Source organism: Athene noctua, chromosome 1, assembly GCF_965140245.1.
Source record: "Athene noctua chromosome 1, bAthNoc1.hap1.1, whole genome shotgun sequence".
Classification (NCBI taxonomy): domain Eukaryota; kingdom Metazoa; phylum Chordata; class Aves; order Strigiformes; family Strigidae; genus Athene; species Athene noctua.
In genome coordinates, this window is record NC_134037.1 from 234196770 (window position 1) to 234222329 (window position 25560).

The window sequence follows — 25560 nt, forward strand, 5'->3', positions numbered from 1 at the left end:
TATTTCCATACATCAGGAATGTCAAAGCTAGATCTGATTTGAAGGAAAGCCATGCCAGAGCTGTGATTCTGAGTTTTGTAACTGGAATTATCTAATCATCAGGCAAATTGCATGTTTTTTTTCTGAAACCAAAAGTGCACTATCATAGCTTCTCCTTGGACGAGTATTGCAAAAGACAGAGTAACCATGGTTCAGATGATTTGCTTCTGGTCTTCTGCTGTCCTAGTGTTCTTGTCACTGGTTAGCACTCCAGTAAGCTCAGCAAAGCGCTTAGCTCTACACCTCTTATATTCAGACATGCAAGGTGCGAACATGTCGACTTGTAAGCAGCTGCAAAATTTTCCACCAGAGCTGATGAAAGACTTCCTTCTGCCAAAGGGGGATGGGGAAAAAGGCACTTAAACTTTGTGCTCTTTCTCTCCTCTGTACACACAGTGGCTCTTCGCTAATCACCAGGCCTGCCTGCCTCTGGCTCCATCATGGGTATGTCACTTCCACATGCAGACTTCAGGAACTCTCGTAACACTGGGAGACTCTCCGAAATTACCTCACCCCTGGAAAGGGGAAGAAAGGGTATGCAACAAAGTTTACAAAGGCAATATAATGAAGCTTGGCAAAACCTTAATCTTGAAAGCCCAAAGCTACTGTTCACAGACAAGTACTGGCTGCAGGTCAGGAAAGCAGACTTAAATCCTGACTCAGTTGCTTGCTACTGCAAGAAAGTTGGACAAATCTCTCTGGGCCTTAGCAAAGAGATGTAAGATATTCAGAGTACAACTACTATTGTATCATCTTCTCAGTACAGGTGACTCCTCCCAGTTTTAAGATGAAGAAGTTTTTTACCTTATACATCGAAAGAAGAAATGTTGCATGGTCTTGCAATAATGAAGGACTTCTAGAAAGATTGTGGCAGCTGCTGCAGAGCTGTAGAGAGCTTTAATTATTTGGATGTTGCATTGTCCAACTGTCAGATGTGAGAATGGGTCTAACTGGAATGCACTGTAAAAACGCATCAGTTCCTGTCTGCTTTCTGCCTGATCGCCAGTGCCACCATCCGGCAGTACAAGCTGGTCCGGAGTTAACGCAATTCAGACCTTAAAAAACATCAGTTCTTGGAAATTACACATTCACCTTTTCTTCACTTTCATAGAGAAACAGGAAAAGATAACAATCTTGGCTACATCCAGGCAAATTCCTAGTGAGTCCAGTTAGACTAACTCATGTTTGCATAGGCTCAGCCTAGTTCAATACCTGACCTACGCTCACAGACATTGTGCAAAGAAAGGGGAAGGCACTGTGGGATTCTGATAGATACAGATGTTTTCTCAATCTCCAGAAAATTCTAGATATAGGTTCCTTCCTATTCGAATTTTAAAATTGTGAGATTTCTTGCTAAAGTCAAAATAAGCTTTTTAACACATGATTGAGACCATCCCAAGCTTTAAATACAGCTATAGAGAAGGGGGGAAAAGCTACATTGCAAATGAGGTAGAAGGAGCAAAGATGTTTTAACAGACCGCTGTTTGAGGCCAAATAAAGCATCCCAGAAGGCTCTGGCATTATGAAATAGATATGAATGTGCTTTATTATGGATTTACCACATCTACCTAGTGACAATGGTACAATCTGATTGGTTTCCCAGACCTTGTAAGCTCCATTGGTTGCTATTTAAGTTGAAAAACATTAGGACAGAGAATCTTGCCAAGGATATCTGAATGAGAAAGCCAAAGCCTCTGCTAAGGCCATGAGCATAAGTTTAAAGGGTAGAAAATTTTCAAGAACAAAAGAAGAGATTTAGCATGGGCTTAAAAAGCATCCCAGTACCTGTGGAGAAAACCCCACTGAGCTTTCCAGAACACTTTTAGTTGAAGACAGGAGGGAGGAGCCCACTTTTTCAGTACGGTAGGTGAGTAAACTGGTTTCACTGCTGGACTAGCCGAGGTCAGAGCAAAAAATCTGACTCGAAGCAAAGTGAGAATAATACTTCAGTGGTGTCTACATTGCTTTACCTAGCACATCTTGCAGCCAATGAATTCTCTCTGCATTGCTTGTCTGCAGGAGCACCATCATGGCTGACTCTGGATAAACTGCAGGTTGCTAAGGGGACCCTCAGGAGATGGAAATATTCACTGCACCCATTTGCAATATGAGCAGGTTATTCCAATGACTGTCATGCAGAAAAGACAATCCTGGGTCCTTCCCTGAAGGTGCTCCAGTGTATTTCCTGCAAGGATTCTGACAACTTCACTTGTCCTTGGAACAGGCATTGAATGGGCACAGTCTCAGGTCTGGATGGGTGCAGTTGTCTACAGGGTACAATAAGAACATTAAGCACCAGCTCACCATCTCTCCAAATAAAAGAACTGGGAAACACCACGGAAGGCTGGTAGGTGAAAGGTTCAATGTAAGCAAAGGGATTTTGTTTGCAAAAGCGAGTCTTCCCATTAGCTAAGCTGTGGAGAACCTTGCCATGGATGCTGCAAATGATAGAAGTTTACATGGACTCAGGTGGATTCTTGGTAGGTTTAAAGAAGAGAAACAAGAAGAAGGTTAGTAAATACACAGAAGCCACCTCTGCCTTGAGAAGTCACTGAGCCACAGATGGCTGTAGAAGAGTAGTCAAAGCCCTGTCATGCTTTCTTGCCTACTATATTCCAGACATCCTCTCTAGACCACCAGATACTGTCCTAGATGGATTTTTGTCCTGAGCTAATGGACACTTTCATATTCTTCTGTCTCAGTCTACCCTGGGATTGAATACATCCAGAAGTTTCATAGAAGCTGAAGCACAATCCACTTTGACAGCCTATGGGTTGCCCAGGGTCATTTAAAACATTAATGGCAGAGCTACAAGTAAAACATAATTGTCTCGCCGCTTACACTCATTCTGATGACTCAGTCTTGTCTGTACACAGCAGAGCAAAGAAATAATTAACAGGCAATGAAGACAGTAAAAATTTCTCACCACAATGCAGCTCTAATTTATCCTATTGCTCTCACATATGCACCATTATCATCTATGAATTTTTGTGAAAACACCACTTTTGGGCTGACAGCATATCTTGATGACAAACAGTATGCTTCATTGAACCAGATATGAATGATAATTCCATCACTGATATAAAAAAGAATATTTTGGTATTGAAAAAGCACAGGAGTTCATGACAGCCAGTGAAGGTTATAGGAGTCAAACTTTTTTTTTTTGCTCAGCTAGGCCCTTTCTGAAGTACAATATTAAAAGCAAGGATTTTCTGCTCTATGATAAGGAACTATGTTATGTAGAAAATCTCATGGTTTTTATAAATTCTGATACAAAAAGGAAATGAAAAAACATTACTTGGAGTTTGATGTGAAGCCAGGATTGCAGAGAATGATGCAGACCATAAATTTATTATAAAGGTAGGGTCAGGGCATACATGTGGGAGGCATTGGCCTGTCAGCCTTACACAGCCTCTGAGAAACTGCTAGGCTTTGATGGAAAACAGGCCTTGGAAGATAGATAAGAAACTGCTGACTTGTGCCAAGTTTGCCGGGAAAAACAACGGGCAGCTGCAACACTGAACTGTGGAAAAGTACTAAACTGTGAGAAGTTACTGCCGCGTGAACAGCTCGTGAACAAGAAGGTGATTGGTCTGCACAGCGCGTGTTAGAGTGGTCTTATGCTGATAGGAGAAGAGGTTGATAGCTGTCTAATTGGTGATTTGCTAATTATAAAGTAAGAGCTTTGGCGAGACCATAAGTATGTACTATTGGAATAATAAAGGGTCTTTCCTTTTGCACTTCAGTGGAGAGTCCGTGCCTCAGTTGCCACACCCACACAAAGGTAAAGGAGGCTAACTTCTTCAAAATTTCCCTTCTGTTATTTGGAAACTCTTAAACAGAAGGATCACTCCTGGAAATTCCAGTATTTCATCTGCAGGTGAGCAATCTTTATTTCTTTTCTTTACTCAGTATTCTCCATAGCTTCATTGTTGGTCACTCCATCAAATCATTAATTACCCTGACAGAGAAGCCAGTGGCACACTGGGAGATACTATGAACTCTTGTCTGCTTTTTATCCACAGATTTCCTGAAAAAGTTCTCTAGCAGTATACTATTGGACAGCCATGGCAAAGCCTGGAAAGGAAGTCAGGCCACATGGGACCAACCACTGACCCTGCCATGTCAACCCATCTTTTTCCTGCACTTCCAAGTAAGTTCGGGCAGGCAGATCGAGTTCATTTCTTCTCCTGCAGTGAAATTTGGATAAATATTGCTTGTCTATGTCATCGTAATGCACTACCATCTTTAGTTCTGAATCCTAACTAAGCTTAGGAAATCAGATCAGAGGTACATATGTCAGAGTCAATGTTCAACACATTATGTATTCAACAGTTTATTGTTCATGCCAAAGTAAACTGTCTACTTGCAAGTGAAAATCCGTGCAAGACATTATCACAGGGGACCCATGCAAGTACTAAAATTGGAAGGTATTATTCTTAGTGGTTTAGGGTTTTTTTAAAAGAGTTGGAGCAAAAACTGTTTTCTCACCCATATTCTTTCATTTTTCTTTATTACTATTAAAATGCATTTTGTGGACTTCAGGAAATTCTAGATGGAGACATACAAAATTTCAAATAGGTTATAAACTGAAAAATTATTTTACAAGCAATTCATATTAATTATCAGTATGAAAGCATATTTTCAATTGAAAAGAACAAATATCAAGGAAATTTAAGTGAAAAAATCTCAAGTTATAAGAAGGCAAACTAAAACAGAATAATGTACTGTCAAAAATCTAAAAATCACAAGAGCTATTTGACACATGTAAAAGGGAGGGAAAAAAGCATAGATTCAGGATCAAAAGACAACACATTTTTACACAGGTTAGTGTATCTCGGCTTCTCAATCTGCATGACAAGCTATTGAATAGGAAATAATTGTCAGTTACCCTGTGATGTTTTACACAAGTAATGATAGAAATATATAAAATGTTCAGACCTATCTTGCAAGTACCTGAGTTCTCTTAAGTTACGAGAGAGCAAAGAGCAAAGTCTGTTTTACTGTTGTAGAATCAGATTCTACTAGAGAATCCTGTTATATCTAAAATCTCCAAAGCACTTATTGTGCAATATCCTAGTAGAAGATACAGGTACCAACCTCATGCAAGACTCTACTTATAAGCATGACAGCATTTATTCCTGTTGAATAAGGATAATTTAGCGACTGAATCTAAATGGAAAAGGTAACCTCAAAAAAGCCCATTTGTTCTCTCCCCTTGTTTTGTCTAAGGCAGCTACTCTTTACATTTGGACTGCTGTGTAAAAAAAAATAAACCAACAAATTAAATGTGTAGGTAAAATCGGCATTTTCATTTTCAAGTATAAAGCTTTGTGCCCTTATTAGTATAGTGTGTCTCTTTAGTGCGATTTCATATGCTTTTAAGATAGCAAGCTTGTAGATAATCAATCTCTGCTAATTACCACCTTTTCTAGTGTTAAAAGTGACATAATTAGAGTGGTGCTGTAGCTATATTTACCTGGTCAGCGTAGAACCACAGCTGCGTAAAGCAGACTGGCCATCCTCATGGAAAAGACTTTGGCACATGACTAAACTAAAGCTGAGCATCAATGAAACAGCCCAGTAGTGAAAGGGGACAAGAGCTCCTGTTTTAGAGAAGAGCGTGCAGCATCCAACTGTGGCAAAAATGCCAGGATTTTCACTCAGAAACGTGGAGACTAGATGCTCTCTTGCCACCACTGCATCTGAGGGGCAGCAGATGACAGCTTATTAGATCACGTCTCAGCTTTATAAACAATGTGAGCAGTTTTTGCTTGAAAACTCACTTCTGGTGACTTTAATCACTTGCTGATACTGAACATGACAAGGGCAGATAGTCCTGATTTCTCAGCTGTCAGGCGAAACTGCCTGTTCTAACTGACAGCATCTCAAGGAAAAGTAACTGGGTAAATTGAAGATGAAGGCACTGGAATATGCCATGTGAGATTAAATACTCAGGTAGTAACAGCGAGCCTTTAAAAAGCTCTGTGCACAGATGGGATGTGGATTTACTCACACTAACTTTAATAGATTTTCATCCTTTGACCACTAAGCATCTTTTTCCTCCCAAACGGCTTTTTTTCTCCCAAACCCAAATTACATTTCTCCAGTGTATCTCCTAGAAATAATGGGATTAATATTTATGGTTTAGATTAGTAAAGTTGCAAAAACTAAACCCAAGGAATTAGAAACTGCTGAGCAACTTCAACTATACTTGGGATCTCCACAAGGAATAAAAATCATTCATGCAGGTTCATATTCCTGTAGCACTGTACGTCCCAGGAGATCCCAAAGGATTTAAGAGATCCAGGCCTCTCTAATCTTATAAGCTTTGTCATCCCTTCATGGCTTTAAGGAGATGGTCTTCAAATTAGTGTAGCTGCTCATGTCAGAGTTAGGAGCTACTTGCTTCCATGAAATGAAAAAGTAAAATCATTATTTAAATCAAAAGGTGCAAACCTTTTAACAAGTATCTGTATTTTTGCAAATACCGAGTACATGAGTTTGTAAGCAGAAATCTTAACGCTGCCAGAACAGAATCATAGAACAGTTTAGGTTGGAAGGGATCTCTGAAGGCCATCTGCGCAAACCCCTCCTCTTCCCCTCATGCCAGCCCTTGCTCAGAGCAGGACCAGCTTCCGGCAGGTCACTCCAGGCTGCGTCTGGCCGGATTTTCAGTCTCTCCGAGGACAGAGGTTCCACAGCCTCTCCAAGCAACCTCCTCTAGTGCTCTGTCACTCTCACTTTAACACTGCTCTAGCAGACACAGCCCATCTCCAGGAGACACACTTCAGCTCCCAGATCAGAAGAGTTCTGGCACTGCTTGTTTAGGTGAAGCTCAGCTCTCTGCACAGTAATACATAATGGTAGAAATGCGCTTTCCATCCAACTAAAACTGCAATAGAATATTATTGATTCACTTTAAAAAAAAAAAAAAAAAAAAAAAGCATTGCAGGATTTTATTATGTACATATGACCAGATCTTATTTACATTTCAACATAAAACCAACATATCATACATGGCCTAATTTCTGGTACTGATTTCTATGAAGCGGTAACATTAGAGCAAGGGGTGATTTATAGTAAGAGACTTGGTGATTTAATGGAAGCATGAGGTGTTACAGAAATATTTCTGCTAAAACACAAGTGAGGAAACAGTTAACAATGTTAAATTTTCAGTATTAGAGTTCAGGATAACAACCAGCTGCTTGAATGCAAGTGAGGGAAAATCCATACATCTTCCAAGCTGACATTTCAGTCAGCCTGCTGGCAGGATTTAGATGCCACGCACTGCTGTCACATTCCACCTAGCTTCTGAATGCCAGCTTTGCAATGCAAAATATTTAAACATAATCCTTACATCTTCCAGTTCATGCTTCTGCTAAGCGAACGTGAGTGTGTTGTAAATTCCACAGCCAGGGAACCACGTGCATGAGATTCTCAGAAAGACGGTGTTTTCTGGTTGTGTAGCGGCTTTTCAAGCAGCTTTTGTACACTGTGTGCATTTCTGACCTGTTTCTTCTCTGTGTTCTTCCTAAGGAACAGCTATGTAGTCATTTTAATCTGACATAAATCTGGCCCGTCACTAGCATGGTCAATCCCATCATTCTTGTTCCCAGCTGCTCACACTCGCTGTCTCCCTTGTGCCAATTCTCTCATGTACCTGAGCAATATTAGAGAACCCATTCTGCTGAAAAAGCAGGTTTTCCCAGTTTGCTGAGTTAGGTTTGGCTTCGTGCTACATTTAATCTGATCTAACTCTTTCCATCCCCTCCCTGTACTGTCCACAGCATGCTAGAAAAAAAAGTCATGAAAAAAAAAATGGTTTTTGGAGTCGGATCAGTTCACTCATCCAGCTCACTGCACAGCCCTTTCAATAACAGCACGAGCATGAAGAACAAGTGCTTGGGACTGAAAAGTAGGTGCCTCTCCTTTAATAGCAGCCTGGATGCATGCTGGTTTAAATACACAGGTTTAGCTGTTTATCTCACAGAAGTACTTTGTCAGATGAAATATTAATAAACAAGTTTACAAGAGCATATAAATCATAACCTTGCAAGCTTTTCAATATACTACTATAGCAGAAGATGCATATTTACTTTCTCATTCTTGGCTTATTCTCATCTTTTCTTCAGTGTATGTCTGTTCACTATCAAACTCAGAAATACTGGCCAGTATTTACCTCATAATCTATGCAAAACCGGAGTGCATGCCCATGTCCTAAATAAATCCTAAAGCAAAACCAATTGGAACAGGATGAGTCAACAAAATGTGTTTTATTTTCATGCAGTATTCTTTAATGACCACAAACATTAGATGAAAAAATTGAAACAATTGAATACAAATATCTGTATAAAAGCAGATTTCAAAACCTTACCCAAAAAATAGCTATTTGGAACTCATTTAAAAGAGTAACACTTCACATCCTTGTGGTGATCAACAGCATGGTAGAGAGAAATGCTTAGCCTACTGACAAATATTACAGTTGTAAGAAATATGAATGTCTTGATACTCTATATAATCTTTGTACGAAATTGTACCTTGCTACCATTCTAACCAGCATAATGACTGTATGAATACTATTTCTATTTAAAAAGATACAATGACAGTGGGCCACCCTCAGACTCGTCTGCAACTGCTGTTTGGTATACGGTATAGGAAAATGGCCTACACAAAGTAGAACGTTTTCACTGTTCAGACACACAGCCTTGTGGTGTTTTAATATGCTGGACCAGAACGAGCTTAGTTGGTGAGGAGTCGTCTTTGTTAAGACTTTTGTAAGATCACAATCATCTTAAAATGTAAATACAGAAGTGACAGGCTGAGTGATGTTTAATCTAGAGATTAAGATACTTCAACTGTACTGGAGGACAGATACAAATTAATCAGCTTGGCTTACATAAAGTCAGTTAGTTTGGTAATTTGCCCAAGATTATTATTTTTTTATTTACTAATGACAGTAATTCAGGGTGTGCACTGACATTACAGCTAAACAGCATAGACAACTACTGTCAAAGGACAGCCCTGCTTCTGGCACACCCAGCCAAATGCTCCTGACATTTCCTTCATGCAAACACTGGGACTCATCTGATACCATACAGAGACAGTTCAGACAATTAAACTTCACAAAACTAATCAAAAAGCAACTATCAATCTTCAATAAATTTGGCCCTGTAACCTTCATAACTAAATATAAACATCTGTACACAAGTATTTTAAAACTTTACAAAAAACAATTTGAAAGCCCTGTGAAGGAGCAATACTTCATGTCTCTCTTGTGAGACATAGGCCGGGGAAAGGAAAAATCTGACCAACTCTACAGTTGTTTGTAGGGAATATGAAAGTTTTTATCTTATTTTCTGTAATTTTTAAAATGTGAAAATGAAGGTAAACGCTAGCAGAAATTTTTATTTATCAGTCAGAAACTGTTATTCCGCCTCTGGAGCTCTGCTTAGCTAATGTGTAGCTTTTTTATAAATAATTTCAAAGTGACTCTGCAGTCAGACTCTTCACCCACCAGAAACTGTGGGCTAACCTAAAAAGGGCCACTTTTTAAGTTCTGAACAACTGACCTCCATGAAACTGAAGTTGTATCTTCGTTTTTAGGTGCCCCTCCCTTGCACAAATGGTTTTCCAATTGTCAGTGTCCTCCCAAGTCCCTTTGTACCCAGCAGCCAAGAGTCCCTCAAACAGGAGTAAGGAACGGCAGGTCATGTCGCCGTGCAGGCGGTCTCTGCCCGGGAAGCTCACTGCTCCCTCCCAAGTAACAGCTGCTGCACTCGTGCCGCTGACAGCCACGCCGAGCACTCGCCAAACACCGGGGCCGGCGTTCCCCAGCGCTCCGCCGGCGGCCGCCTAGCCGGCGGTTCGGCTCCGCGGAGGGAGAGGCGGGCAGGGGAACAGGCCGCCGCGCCCCGGCCCAGCCGCTCTAGTCCCTCAGCCACAAGCACCCGCGTCGCGCATGCGCACCCCGCGCACCCCCCCGGATCGGCGCCCCGCCCGCCGCAGCGCGCGGGGCCGGGGGGCGGAGCCTCGCCGAGCGCCCACGGCTGCCGTCATGGGGGAGACGGCGCGGCCGCCGCGGCCCGGGATCGGCGTGGGGGTGGTGGTCACCAGCCCCGCGCACCCCAGCTGCGTCCTCCTGGGCAAGAGGAAAGGGCCGCTGGGGGCCGGCACCTACCAGCTCCCCGGAGGCCACCTGGAGTTCGGGTAAGAGGCGCGAACACCCCCCGCTCCCCGCCCTGACACGCCGCTGCCCGGGCCGGGCCGTGCCGGGCCTGTCCTGAGGCGGCCGTGCCTTCCCCCGCCCGCAGGGAGAGCCTGGCGGAGTGCGCCGCGCGGGAGACGCTGGAGGAGGCGGCGCTGCGGCTGCGCAACGTGCGCTTCGCCTCCGCCGTCAACTCGGTGTGCGCCGCCGCGCGCTACCACTACGTCACCGTCCTCATGAAGGGCGAGGCCGAGCCGGGGGCGGAGCCGCGCAACCGCGAGCCCGACAAGAACGAGGGTGAGCTGGAGGCGGCGGCGGCGCCGCCCTCCCACGCCGCGGTGCCAGAGTACGCCTGTGAGCACGTTCTGGCTTCATCTGCTTTGTGCTTCCCTGTATCCCACACGCTCCGACACACTGAGGTCGGGCAGCGGCTGCAGGCCCGTGAGTTCTGCAGATGTGAGAGGACACGCGTTCCCGGGAGGGTCAGAACTTCACGGGAGCCGCTTTAAAGTAACTGCATGCAGCAGAGAACTCGAATTTGTGGGGGTAATTTCTGCGCAGTCCATCCGGACTTGAAGAGGCAGAATTGCTACACGATTAATTTTACACTCTGGCTTTTTTTTTTTTCCTACAGGTTGGGAATGGGTTAAATGGGATGAATTTCCTCCAGCGGATCAACTGTTCTGGGCATTACGCTGTTTAAGAGAGCAAGGTTACAATCCCTTTACAGAAGAGCTCGATCATCTAAAGGGGTACACGGGAAGCCACCAACTAGTGTAAAAAACCCCCAATTGCACATTATGTAACAAACTAAAGGGACAGACCTGCTTTTTTGGTGTAAAAAAAATTATCATGCTCACAGTGCTCATGCAAAAATATTACCCTTCCCAAAGCCAAAAAGATGCCAAATGCCTCAGTGGTTTCACCATATTTCATACAACAGTTGTCTCTCATTCCAGAGCTATTTCTGGCTCTAGTGGTTAACAGTTACTGTTTTCTTTTCTAGAAGACTCACAGTGTTTGATCTGGTTAATCTTTATATAGATGAATAGCCCTTTGGAGGTCACAACTAGTCAAGGAAGCTTACTCACTTGGAAACAGTTGCAGCATCAGGCCCAAGAGAAACTGTTTTGTTTAAACCACTTTCTATGTAGAACTGCTTCATATATTATGCTGCTTTCCTGTAATTATAAATCTTGGACCAATTTATAAACTTAGTCTTATCTTATACCTTCAGTTAAGACACTGTCATGAACAAAAGACATTTTACAGACAATGCCTCATTCTCCTGCAGACAGTAGTATATACTCGAAAATCCGGGTATTATAAACATGAAAGGGTTGCAGTGGCTTGTTGCAGGGAATGAATATTCCTTGACCATTCTTGCCACCCCCTTTCATTAGAGTTCTGTTTGTAGCCGCAGTTACATTAGAGTTTATCTACAGAAGCGTGTATCTGTAGTTGATCTTAATTCCTGATCATGTTACTAAATTCTTAATAGTTTAACGGAGAGGTGCCGACAGTTTTCTACTAGGCTGACACAAATAACATTGTACAAACTAATATCACTTACAGGTGTATTTCTACAGCAGACAGTCAAAACATTTTGGCTAGAGGGTTGTCAGTATTAAACAGCACCAATGGATGTCATTCTGTATGGCTACTGGGGTTTGATAGAATTGTTAGTTTTCAGTTTGATGTGACTGAATGAAATCACAATACACATAAGGCATACAGAAAACCAATTAGTTTATATTTTTCATTTTTCTAGAATCTGTAACCAGATTTGAATCTTTTCCAGCTGTGGTCATTAGGACATCAGCAATTAATTTTACAACGCGACTTAAAAAATAACTGGCGCTTTTTTTTCCACTTCAGGGTTCTTTAAAAACACAGGTTTTGTCTGTTTCCTTTAGATATACCCCTTGTACAAAATGTTCTGAGGTACCTTTAATTTCTTTTAAATAAAACAGAAGCACAATACTGAAGGATTAAAATTTTCTGGAAGGACTAATTTTTCAGTTCTTAAAAGAAATGAGCTTGAAGGGTTTAAAGCTCTTCTCTGCATATATGTTTTCTTAAATGGAGGTGGCTCTTTTTGCTTGAGAATCGGTGATAGGAGCTATAAGGATGCCACTGACAACGGCAAGCCTCCTGCTTAGAATTGGCAGTATTAACTATGCACAACTTCCCTTAGGACAGATATTCTATGAAGTGAAGAAAGAAGGTAATGTTACAAAGCAGTTTTGAAATTAAAAGTATCACTGAAAATGCCTTTACTACTGTCTTTGTAGAAAGCCTGTTTTTTCTATTCAAAAGCAGAGATTTTCTTCCTGAAAGCAACTTTATGTACACTGAATATTATTCTGTTCAGCTGTCAACAAAGAGGCTGTACAAAGATTTGACAGATGTCTGCCCATCTGTCCCAAAGAATAATGAAAAAAAAGAAAAATATTTAGCACAATTTTAAATTTTAGAAGGCATCTAGCTCCTGATGGGAAAAACAAGGTCACTGTAAAATGGTTTGTCATGCAATAAATATTTTGTTACCATTAATGGTTATATTTATTCTATCTGTTGTAAATACACAAGTAGTTACTGAAATGAGGACACAGACAGTACCTCTGTATGTCAGAGTTTCTGTATCCTAAGTGGACTGATTAAATTACTACAGTGCATTGCTGCTGTCAGCAATCCTAATTTAAATAACTTGGGTTTTGTGTATCATGCATTCATATCTTCCCCCACCCCCCTCCAAAAAAATATTTTGATTCTCAGTAGTTAAGCTGCTAAGACTCAGTCCTTTCACTTTAATTTTTAGTACTTTTGCTAATTAGGAAATTCTATTACATAAGTTAACAGTGGGCAAAGCTGTCTTCTTATCTATTACATATAACATATTGGTTGCATTTAATCCTTTAAAAGACTAGCACACAACTCAGAAAAAGAAGTGGTCGTTGCCTCTGTTAATTCTTATTTGTGTCTGGAAACAATCATGCACCTCCGCAATATTTGTTAAATCATACGATACAGCCATGTAGACTGCTTTAGGCAGACTGTATATTACGCTTTCCATGACTCTAAATGACCTCTGTTTGCATTTCATTCCAAGAAAGTGATGTCCTTATGAGAAAACAAAAGAGACTAGTGAGCTGTGGCTATATCATAAAATGAGTTAAGGGCATGGCATTTAGGGAAGAAAATACTAATTCCATGGTACAAAGTATTAAGAAACTGCACTTTGCAATACTGTGTATGATTCTAATCAGACATGCTGAAGAAAAAAAAGGTGTGAACTAGAAGAGGCATAGGCAAGGTTAACTAGGATGATTGAGAGAGGCCAGGTGTACTGGGATTACCATGAATTAAAGAAGAAATACAGTTCTCTGTAAAGACATGAGGGGTAAACACCAAAGAAGAAAAGCTGATAACTGAATAAAAGGTTAAAATATATATGTATATGAGTTAACTTTAGACTGCCAAATAGAAGTGAAATTTTAATAACTGAAAATACTTCCAAAAGGAACAGCTAAGACAATACCAAATACCCCATTTCTATTTTAAAACAAAAACCACTGCCCTGTATTATGTGTCCTTTTCATTTCTACATCCTTATGGGACTTGTACTTCTGTTGGTCATATGTGGCAGTGTTACTGACAGCAATACTTGAAAGATTATCTGACCAAATGAGGAAGAACCTGATTTATCCAAAGCTTCCTGCTTGGAATCTACAAAATGGAAAACTGGAGAGAATTGTGATCTGTGCTCAGGAAGCCTTGTTGCAGTGCAGAAACCTGTAATTGCCATGAGCAACAGTTCACATAAGTAACTCTCTGATCAAATTAGAAAACTAAAGAGAAACATAACTGTCATAAAATGACTCCTTAAGCAAAACGTAACAAAAGGAAAGCCAAGGGAAGTGCCTTGGGAAGATGAAAACATGGTAGCTGAGACAGGAAATGCAACTGCTGAAGTAAGCAAATTAGTGGGTTCGAAGAACAGAAAAAATTATAGGTGACAAGAATAAAGAATCTGTGAACACTTTGAACTGAAAGGAGCTGAACCCGCAGCATGCGCCAAAGCATGTTGTCTCCAGCATCCCAGCATGCTTAACCAAAGTATTGGTGAAATCTTGCGAATGGGCACTCCACATCACTACCTCAGGGTCTGCCAGTTATGTGTGTACCTGATAAAGCTGAGCTGAAAAGGACAGACTTTCAGTTCTTGACTCCTCAGCTGCTTCTAATACTGACTTGGCATTTTGCAAAGGGGAAAAAGGAGTACAAACTTCTGAAACTCAATCAGAATTCAACCACATACTGAAATAAAATACGCTGAGTATTGAAGATACATAACAATACACATAGGATTTCAGTTTGCAGAGTGAAACAAAGTTACATCAAAGCTGAGTTTATTTATGACAAATCATTCATTATATATTACAATAATTACAACCTTTTTACACCTTATTGCCATATTTTTGTTCTTGGCACACACAAAGATGATCAAGAACATGGACTTAGGCAGTAACAAAAAAAATATTAAGATTACAAATTTCATGTCTCATTTCTGTGCCATAGAAAAGGCTGTCACCAAAAGAGTAAAGTTACTAACAATACAAGGGGATTCCCCTTACACCTTTTTTCCCAGGAACTTTTGTCATCTAATGTATAGTAAATACAGATATACAGGTGGTGTCTTGCAAACATACACATTCACACATTTACATAATCACAGGAAATCTGACACCTCTCCTCCAGCAACAAGCTCCCAGCCATTTTACTTGAACATCTAATGGAAAAAAGAATTCTGAAGTCCATGGTTTTAAATATCACCCTATTTCTGAGCCAGCTATGATCTTCTCCCTACACAGGGCTGCCAGCATAACAAAAGGGTATTGCATTTCACAATGAACAGCATCCAACCTACCTTCACCACAGGAAAGGTCTACTAGGGATACTGTCCCTCCTGTACCTAGTCTGAGTCACTGCTGCTGCTTGAAGAGTCTGTTGACATAACTTCTACATCATCTTCATTCTCTTTATTGTGTCCTGGAGGCTCCAACATGAAGTCATTACTATGATTAGGAGGTAACATGTTCATTGACATATCACTTGACTGCCAAGGGTACTGAGGAGCAAGCACATCTGGAAAAAGAGAGGCATAATCAAACTACCAGCTTTGTATATCAACAAATTCAACAAGACAGCTCAACTGGAACTCCAATTTAAAATTAAATTAAATCTTAAATCTTCCTGAATTTTGGACAGATGAAACCCTTTAGTAACAGCTGGAAAGTATTTCATGATGGAGCCATTCTATCACTGTAAAAGCCTACTCTGCCAAAGAGACCCATTTATGTAGGTGACTCTTGATCTCTCATCAGTCCACTTTAAAACAGTATCTATTCATTCAGAGCTTTTCACCTTTAAAGCACAGTTTGAACTGACTTAACATTCCCAACTACAGGCAGTAATGAAAATGGTCACACTCTGTCAGTATGCAAAAATAGATGAAAACATTAGATCAAAAAAAAATACTGAAGGTAGACCACAGAAATTCAGAGTAAATGGTTTTACCCAAATTTGGCTGAAACACCTTGGTGGTGATTTTTCCAACGGCAGATACGTTGCATCAAGTGCAAAGGAGAACACCCTACTACAAAACCAGGGCCACAAAGATACTTAACAGGTGAGAATGCCCCACTGTGCCCCAGCCAAGCCAGCCTTCAGTTGCCTCTGACTTCTCCCAGCTCTCACTGTTCTTCTACTTCCAAAGCCATCCCATACTGTACTCCCTACCAACCTACCCTCCGCCCCCAACATTTCCTTGTCTCTCCCTTCCTTGCCCCCAAAATGGCTCCCATTTCAAAGCTGCAGTACACATCTATATGCCATTTATGTTCCCTTCCTTTTCATTTATGCCCTTAATGCTGTGCTTCAGTTCTCCACTTATTACCAGGTGCTGTAGCTAAGTTGATCCTATAGAAGAAACCATCTATCTCCCACTTAAAGCAAGAATTAAAATACTTAGGCAGAGTCAGGAGTGAACAAAAGCCCACCCACACAGGACTTCGAGTACAGAAGACAGGGCACTAAGCAGGGGGCCATATATGGTAGACTTAACTCTCACTCAGGCACTGCCTCAGAAGCACGCAGATGCCACGCACATAGTAGCTTCTGATCTTTAAGTCTTCAGAGACCTCAGATTGCACACAGGAACTTCAGCAAGAGTCCCCTAACACCAGATGCATTACCTAGCTGCAACAAATCCAATCCACCAGCAGATGCAAGGACAGAATGCAGCCTCTACATCAGTTCGATGCTTGCTTTAGGAAGACCAACAGCACCAGGTGGTCTCATCCCATCTGTGGTGAAGTTAACCAACTTTATTTGAACCAGCTGAGAATGTAAGCCAGTGTTTCACATCCTGTGGTCATGCTTCATTGCCAGAACCAGTCCACCATCAAACCAGGTGGAATGTGTGTGCTAAGCAGCCCCAGGGTTTTAAGGCTATGAAGCAGCCCAGTGGCTGGCCTGCAGACTCAGTAAGGACTCAATGGGACCATTCTCTGCAGAAGTCTCTAAAAGGACTAGATCCCATAATTAGCATTTTCAGGACATGCCTCCACACACCCAACAGATTCAGGATCCCTACACAAAATGACAGGGCAGCCTCTATTTTCTTTTAAATGAAGTTCTGATGTTTCCCTCTTACTTGACAGTCTAGTAATTGGAGGATTTCCCCTGACATAGGAGACCCAGATTAAATTAACAGCTTTACTTAAGGAGTTTAAATCCCAAATTTTCCAGCTTCTCAAGGAAAAGTCCTGAAGAATGGGCTTTCACCTCTTGCAGACACCGCACTCAAAAGTAAAAGCAGCAAGTCTGCATCCCTAAGGCAGAGGAGCCAGCCAGAACAGGCTCCACCAAAACTTACACAAATAAATGCTCAGACTCCATGAGGAAGATCCAACCTTAGTATCTCCCCTGACCATATTTCAAAAGAACAGAAAAGATACATGGACCCATCCTCAGCATTTTCCTGGTGGGTTGCTATGGACAGGGTACCACTCCTATTCAGCTCACTGACCCATTTTATCTAAGGCCAAAGGTCTAGAAAGCAACATGATGCAGATCTTCAAGTCACTTCCTAAGAGGTGACAACAGGACAAAATCCAAGCTTACTATTTCTCCAATGGAGTCATGATACAGGGCTTTAACATATTCAGTATAATTTTTGAAAACAACCTTTCCATAACACCTACAAGTGGCTTAACAGGTAAGAACTGTTACAGATCTATGAATCCAAACTAAGAATTTTTTCACATTTTAGTCTAACTGTAGTAGATTAATGCTGCACAGGTACAAAACCACTGAATTCTTGATTCAGTTACTGTAATTTATTGCTAAATTCTATTTTAGCATGGAAGTGGCCATTTCACTAAGCATTTAAGCTCAGTTTCTACACTCAAGGTACTACCTCATCAGTTGTCCTTCACAATGTCTTTTCAATCCAGAATGTCTAAGCAAACAGTCTTGCCATATATAGTGTAGTCTTCAAGTAGGGGATGACAATAAACCTCTTTTCTTCCAAGTACAGCTTTCATAATTCTATATTTTGCCATCACAGCTATGAGAAGGTTGCTTTGAAAATGCTTCTAATATGATTTGGTATCACTTAATTTACAGCAATTTAAAGTAAGTGAATTGAAGGGTAACTAGGAGTTTTGTTTATGTTGACTTAGTTGTGGTGGCTGCAGTACGATTTAGCATGAACAATTAGAAATTGCATAATTTTACTTAACTATATTTACTAGACCTTCACTGCTAGGGAACAACACTAGCCATAACTTTCATTATTTTAACTCTGATTTGCCCTTGTGAAGGGAAATGTATAATTCCTCTGACTGTACAAGGAATAAAGCAAATCAAAAATTAGTTTCTCTTACCTGGCAGTCTGCCTGCTGCAAGTGCATCCCCTGGTAAGTGTCCATTAACTCCATTGGTGGATGGGTTGTTCATCTGACCCAAGAGACCGCTCCTCATTTCCAGATCTGTAGGATATGGCCTGCGTGGGTCCCCTTTTAAGAAAGAAAGCAAAGGAATGTTTTTAAATATTTAACAATTGTCTTCCAGACATTAACTTTTTCTCCAGTGCCTAGTTTCATAGAATGGGTTGGGTTGGAAGATCATCCAGCTCCAACCCCCTGCCATGGATCCTTGAATATTAACCAGCTTTCTTGGGCCCCTCTTCCTTCTGGGGCTTTAACCCATGCTACCCTGCCAAGCAGATCCCTGAAGTCTGCTCTCTTTAAGTCCAGGGTAGCAAGCTTGCTATGCACCCTCCTCACTGCCCTAAGGATCTTTAACTCCACCTTTAACTTCATGCTCACTGCAGCCAAGGCTGCCCTTGAGCTTCACACTCTCCACCAGCCCCTCCTTGTTGTTGAGAACAAGGTCCAACCCAGCACCAATCCTTGTTGGCTCCTCTGTCACTTGGAGAAGCTGTTATATCAATGCACTCCAGCAACCTCCTAGGTTGCTTATGCCCTGCTGTGTTGTCTCTCCAACAGATATCGGGGCGGTTGAAGTCCCCCACGAGGACCAGTGCTTCTGACCTTGAGGCTGCTCCTATCTGTATACTCATCTGCTCGGTCTTCCTGGTTGGGTGGCCTGTAGCAGACCCCCATTATAATGTCATCAGTCCCTGCTATGCCTTTAATCCTGACCCATAAACTCTCAGTTGGCTCCTCATCCATCCCCAGGCAGAGCTCCTTGCACTCCAGCAGGTCACTGACCTAGAGGGTGACACCCCATCCTTGTCTCTCCTGCCTGTCCTTCCTAAAGAGTCAGTATCCTTCCATTCCAGCACTCCCATCACAGGAGTCATCTCATCATGTCTCTGTGATGACAGTAAAACCACAGCCCTGCAAGTGTGCACATTTCCTGACCAAACCCCCCCCTGTACTCTCATTGCTTGGATCAGCAATGACCATCACACCTCTTTGGTTAAAATCTAAGCCTGTGTCTTTCACTTAAGACTTTGTTCATTCAAACTTGGTAGAAAACCACATTAAAAAACCAACAAAACAAAAAAAATGTTTAGAAGGTATTTTTGCTCTCCATGCTACTGCACAGCTACGCAGCAAAAGCAGAATTGGAAAAAACACATTCTCCTTTTGGACAAGGAGGATAGTTCCCAAAATTGAGATGTGACAATGAAAGCCCTGCTTCTGACTCTACTGTTTACTAACATGCTCTGAAAAGAATATTATAAGGGGCAAGAGAGAAGACAACCAAGCACACTGAAAAGCCTTTAACATACTTGGTTCTAACTTGTAACTGGGGCCAACATTCAGGGAAAGGAAGCAAACAAAGGAGAGCAGAGGAGGCCATAATGGAAGCATGCAGTTTCATAGCTTTTTGAAGACATATGTAAAGTCTACAGGGCTTTGGATATCCATTTTTGTTGAAAACATTAGCTATAACAGTGGAAAACATGTTACTCTAATAAACCTCAGTGATTTTCACTGCAGAAAAGCGTAAGACCAGATTCTGACCATGCTTTATTAAAAAAAAAAATCTATTGTCATAAACATGATAGTTACCTGGTACCCATGTCAGAGGGGCACAAACAGCATTGCTAGCACTGATCCTATGGGCATATTTAATTATTTCTTCAGAGGAAATGGCACCTGGAAGAATGAAAGAGAAGCTACTATCTTCTCAAGAGATTGCATCATTCACTCAATTATTTCAGAACAATAGACACCAATATCTAAAAGATTGGGAATGTAATTTTGTCAAACATTAAGAGCATGCTTCAAATGCAATGACTACTTATAGGATTCTTAGATTATGTAAGGATGAGCTTCACAGTGAGCTGATGTTACAGCCACGAGTTCAGTACACCTTCAATGTCAACAGTTCTTCAACCTTGTGAAAAACACAAAACAATCTCTTCAGCAGTGTACTTGACAAGCACAATTTGTAAAAGAAATTCAGCACTTGCTTTTTTATGGAATTTTCAGCAGTAAAGAATTTTTTTTGTTTGTTTAGTAATTGCATACACATAAATGCTTTCTAAATATGTACCTCTTACATATTTTATGTATTTATGAATTTATGAAAATCCTTGATTTTATACATGAAAAAGGTATAACAGAATGATAAAAGACTGTAAAAAAAAACCGAGAAAGTGCCTCCCACAAAAAAAAAGTCAGTTTAGCATAGTAAATGCCACAGAATAGCAAGAATTGCTACAAACACAAACCAGTATCACCAGCTAATCAGTTTTTCCAACACAATGCACATGTACAGGAACATTCTTTCCTCAGCAGACCTACTGAGACAGTTTAGTGAGATACTTCGGTAATCATATAGACCAGTGGTTCTCAACCTGTGTTCCACAGACCCTGGGGGACTGCGATGACATCACAGGGGGTCCACGAAGGCTTAAAGCAGGAGTGGGGAACATCCAGCCTGGAAACATTTGGTCTGGCCCACAGCAAGGACTGCATCTCCTTTTCCCACAGCCCCCTCCCCTCAATACTCCTTTCACACTCAAGACCCACCCTCCAGCCCTGACACACTAGTATATTTGGTGCTAGTACAGTTGGTGAGACCCCACTTTAAACAGGTGGTTTTTCTCTTGAAAGACTTTTTCTTAACCCAACCGCCCTCTTTAGGGCCACAACAGGGCTGGAAGGCTGTTCCTCCAAGTGGTGACCCTGGACCCATAAACAAAAATATATGATGACTGAACACAGACAAACAAGGGAGGGGTGAGAAGAACTGTAAAAACTTTTAATCAGATTTTAATGTAAAAATTGGCATCAAATTCGGAATTAGCAGATTAAAATACCATAAAATGGGCCTTCTGAGCAAGAAGACTGTTGATGCTATTATTTAAATTCATACGGAATCACTGCAATAAAGATATTGTAATAGGACTGTATGCATTAACAGATTAATTTATTTCCCCTTCTCTCCAAATCTGAAGACCCTTCATGAGAAAACTGAAATAAGTATTTAATGCCACCTAGTGCTTTAAATCTTGAATTAAGTCTTGGTGGTTTGCGTCCACAAAAGGTATTTAAGGGGGTCCGAGGTGAAGAAAAGGTTGACAACCCCTGAGATAGACTATTATCAGTCCAAGAAAAGTGTTGAGACACTTGAATTTAAGTTTAATATTAAGGTGTTTGCCACAAAAAATAATTCATTCCTGCCTTCATTCTGAGGAAATGCGTATTATAGGTTCATAATGAAATGGAAGTTTGTTTACGCATGAAGCATTCAAAAATCTGTGATGGTAGAATTCAAAACAAAACACCTTAACTTGAGCTCACTAGCAACTTCCTTTACAGCTGCATTTACGTAGCATGTACAATCATGGCTACTCACCCTTTCTTGCCTTTTCAATTGACTTCAGCTTTTCCTTTGCTTGATAAACAGCTGTTGCCTAGTTTTAAAAAAACAGACTAAATCAAATCTTCAATGCATCTTTAACTTGTAAGCTTCTACATAAAGTCTGCTCTATGAATAAACCCTTGCATTTAATTGCGTTTTAAGAGAGAAAGTATTCAGCAAACACTTTCAAAATACACAGAAATAAAGTAGGTTTGGAAGAAAATTAGCATTATAAACCAAAACTGAATACCACGATAACTAAACAGTATTTGACTAATGGAAAAAAAAAAAAGACACCAAACCACTAAGCTCTTACAAAGTTTTAAATATTTAAATCTTCTCAAACTAACACAACTTTCACCAGAACCACCTTTTTCCCAAGTAAATGCTCAAAAACAAACACATCATTATGAACTTACCAGTATGTGCTCTGCTTCTTTTAGCTGTTTCTGCAGCTGCTGAATATCATTATCCCTCTTTTCTACTACCTTTTCTAAAAGCTGCATTTCATGATGGATTTTCCCCTGATCAACTGCCAACTTCATTAGCTCTTGAAACTCTGCATCTCTCTGGATCAGTAGTTCCAGTATCTATTGAACAAGAGTTTTGTAGAACTTTTAGTTTAGCTAGATTAACAACACACCCTCAATCGTGCTGCAAAGAGCAACTGACATCCATAGCAGTATTTCTGTTTGCATGAAAAATGAAACAAAATTCCTTTCTGTTTGCAAAAATAGCCTATGAAGCATATAACAAACGAACAAACAAACGAAGAATGCCTTTGTAGTGGGGCCAAAACCTCATCACCACCACTAGACTGAGTATAAGCAAGGACAAAGGGAGAAAAAAGAAAGTAAAGAAGAAAACAATAGAAGTAAAGACTTGTGCTTACCCAAAGAAATACAGTTTAGAAGGTCAGCTTACCTGGCTCTCCTCTCCTGCTTGTGGGAGCTTCTGGTTTCTCGAAATTGCCAAAATTTCAATCAATTCCCTGAAAGGTAAACTGTGTTTGCACGATTTTCTAGGGCATTATTTGTAACTCACATCAAGTCATCCCGAAATTGTCGGCGCACTGATACCATTACAAAAGTATTCATGGACCTGAGTATTTTATAGTTTTATAGTACCGTGTTGGCATGGACTTCTCGGCTAAGAATAATTCTGTGAGTAGTTTCATGAATGAAGCACATTTTCTTCTTTGTTCTTTGAGCTCATGAAGCACTCCTGAAACGTGCTAAATTCCTGTCAAACTACTTAGGACAGAAACAGAAGCTGAGAGAAGAAACAGCACAATGAAAGACATTCACACCCTACTTCCACTGGCTTTTGTTTGTTGCAAGGGGGCATGAAAGTTGTCGTTCTCTATTTTACTTTTCTACTTTTCCTCCATTTTTTCCTAATAGAGCAAGTTTCACACTTCGGTTTAGAGCAATTAAGTCTAAGATTCCAAACACCTGAAGAGTTTGTTGTGAAACTACTTTTACAACAGGTATTTCCACAATGGTGTATTAGTTGTATATATCAAGCACACAAAAAAATACCAAAAACCGAGTAATATTCTGGTGCTAGAAGTGCTTCTCAAACAAAGATCTTGATCACGCTTCCAGGTACCCATTTACTTTAACACCATTCTGAAAAGAACCTAAGAGGGTACTCGCTAAGCAGCAAGACCACGACGCAGAAAAGCATTTTCTGTCAATTCAACAAACTTGTTTGGCTTCTAAGACTGGATGGCAGTCCAACGCTATGCATGAGTAATTGTCTATCTGACGGCACTGCTCTTGGAACAGCACCCATTCACTGCTTGGTCCAGTGCCCGCTGCTCAGCGGGGTGTATGACTAATAGAGCAGTGAGGCCAGAACCTTAAAATGAAAACAGGTGCTTTTCAAAAATGTCTGAAGAACTCCCTCACCAGTAAAGCTCTCAATAGCATCTTGGTATACGTCTCTTGGTCACTTCCTGAACACTGAAATGATTTAAAACAATTAGAGAATAAAAAACCTTGACATTATCAACTAAAGCTGTGTTCTACCTGACCAACACTGAGCAGTAGCAAACAAAACCAGTTGTAAGTAGGTCAACTACCGCCATCAAAGCTGATGTCATGGAAGGCTGTAATTCTGTCCTGAGTTAGCCAGATAACACACAGAAGGCAGATACAAGACTACACAAAGGCTACAGATTAGACATGTTGCTTAATTTTTGTCCCTACCACCAAACAGTATCATGACTGTGAAAGGCCTGGCTCCACGGTGCTGCAACACTTCACTGATCAACAGGAAGGTTCACTAAATGCTGCTGAGGGTTGCTTGGGATTCATTATGGTAAAATATTAGTTCCAAGATTTAAAAACAAACAAACAAAAAGTTTAGCTAAAGGTGTAGGGTTCTTTTTTCCCCAAAAACACATGCTCTCCAGAAACCTGTATGTCACAATAAAATCCAAAACTGAAAATAAAACCTAACCAAAAACAAGAGCAACTGACCAATGTATTTTCCTTGTCCTATCAGTGATAATCATACAGTGTGAGCTAGACACACAGACAGTATGGGTTACTCCCTCTGAAAAAGTTTCCCTAAGCTTCTGTCCTCAATAGGAGAAAAATAATTAGGCAACAGTTTAACTGTGCTGCGAGCTGTGCCTCCACAACATGGTGGACAACTTGGACGAGGGCTACAGCCTCAAGAGCATGGACTAAGTGAGCGTTTATATTAATCCAAAGACGAGCTCTGGAGCCTACTTTGAGCGAGTTTAACATTAATACAGGCAATGACCAGAACAACTCATGTCATGCAACACCATCTACAAATTTGTAAGTTGGACATGATTTTTAGGGCATGATAAAGAGCCTAAATTCGGGGCGTGCGTGCACTTCACAGGAAATGAAGGTGTCAACCAAGAAAGGCAGGCAACTGGAGGAATAAGGAAGCCTTCTGCTCTGAAAATGGGAAACAGTGCGCCGCCGATGCTTGCCGACGCTTTCCGACGCGGGTGAGAGCCGTGAGGCAGTGCAGGGCCGGACCAAGCCCCCCGGCGGAGCTCCAACCCCTCTCCCGCAGGAGCCGGCCCGGGGACGGCGGGAGAGCCGGCACACGTGCGTCCCCGGGCCGGGCCCTCCTCCCGCCCCGCAGCCCAGCGAGGGGCCGGGTCGGGCCGATCCCTTCCCAGCCCAATCCCCGGGACACCCGCTCCTCCCGCCGCCACCGTCGGAGCCTCGTCGCACGTACAGCGCCGAGCGGCCTCACCCCACCCCCGGCGCTCCGCCGCCGCCGCCTGAGGCCCTCCCATCCGGTCACCGGACGCAGAGCGCGGTACCTGGCCAAGAGCTCGAGATCCTCCAGCGCCGCCAGGAGCCGGTCCCGGGTGCTGCTCCGCTCCCCACCTCCCGCCGCCGCCGCCATCACGATCCCGAGCGCGGCCCCGCGCGAGACCCACCTCCCGCCGGCAGCGCCGGGCGCGCGCGGGGTTAAGGGGGGGCGGCAGCGCCCCCGGCGGCGGAGGGCGCATGCGCAGGGCGGCCCGGCGGGCCCCGCCCCTCCCGGCGGGCCCCGCCCCTCCCGGCGGGCCCCGCCCCTCCCGGCGGGCCCCGCCCCTCCCGGCGGGCCCCGCCCCTCCCGGCGGGCCCCGCCCCTCCCGGCGGGCCCCGCCCCTCCCGGCGGGCCGAGCTGAGGGGTGAGGCGCGGTGAGGCGTGGTGGGCGCGCGGTGCGGGCAGGGCCGCGGCAGGAAGCGCTGGGCGGCCGGGGCAGGTGGATGCGCTCGTCGCGGGGAGCCGTGGGGTGAGAGGAGAGGAGAGGAGGGCACACCTGCCTCGGCCAGGCCAGATGCGTGTTCGTAAAGGCCCTCACCTGGAGCTGGGTCGTTACACAGGGATCTGCCCTTGTAGCTGGTTTGAATGCGTTT

The 25560-nt window shown here is 42.3% G+C and overlaps 2 protein-coding genes across 4 annotated transcripts; one reads left to right on the top strand and one right to left on the bottom strand.

The window, feature by feature from the left end:
- The first annotated feature begins 4097 nt into the window (after positions 1 to 4097).
- NUDT15 (nudix hydrolase 15) lies at positions 4098 to 12924 on the top strand. 3 transcript variants are annotated; one of them, XM_074912968.1, is made up of 3 exons: positions 4098 to 4192; positions 7830 to 10248; positions 10353 to 10865. In XM_074912968.1, the coding sequence occupies exons 2-3, from the start codon at positions 10001 to 10003 to the stop codon at positions 10753 to 10755; spliced, it is 651 nt and encodes a 216-aa protein (XP_074769069.1). In that variant the 5' UTR covers positions 4098 to 4192; positions 7830 to 10000; the 3' UTR covers positions 10756 to 10865. The 3 variants fall into 3 exon arrangements, with proteins under 3 accessions (XP_074769069.1, XP_074769078.1, XP_074769086.1); XM_074912977.1 differs by lacking the exon at positions 4098 to 4192 and adding an exon at positions 10881 to 12924 and having other exon boundaries at positions 4491 to 10248; positions 10353 to 10600; XM_074912985.1 differs by lacking the exon at positions 4098 to 4192 and adding an exon at positions 10881 to 12924 and having other exon boundaries at positions 4499 to 10248; positions 10353 to 10543.
- Positions 12925 to 14599: 1675 nt separating this feature from the next.
- On the bottom strand, positions 14600 to 25143 carry MED4 (mediator complex subunit 4). Its single transcript, XM_074931615.1, has 7 exons — positions 24975 to 25143; positions 22583 to 22649; positions 22078 to 22248; positions 21653 to 21710; positions 19858 to 19944; positions 18199 to 18330; positions 14600 to 15394 (listed from the first exon to the last, which is right to left on the bottom strand). Exons 1-7 carry the CDS (start codon positions 25058 to 25060, stop codon positions 15222 to 15224), a joined length of 774 nt encoding a protein of 257 aa, XP_074787716.1. The 5' UTR covers positions 25061 to 25143; the 3' UTR covers positions 14600 to 15221.
- Positions 25144 to 25560: the final 417 nt, after the last annotated feature.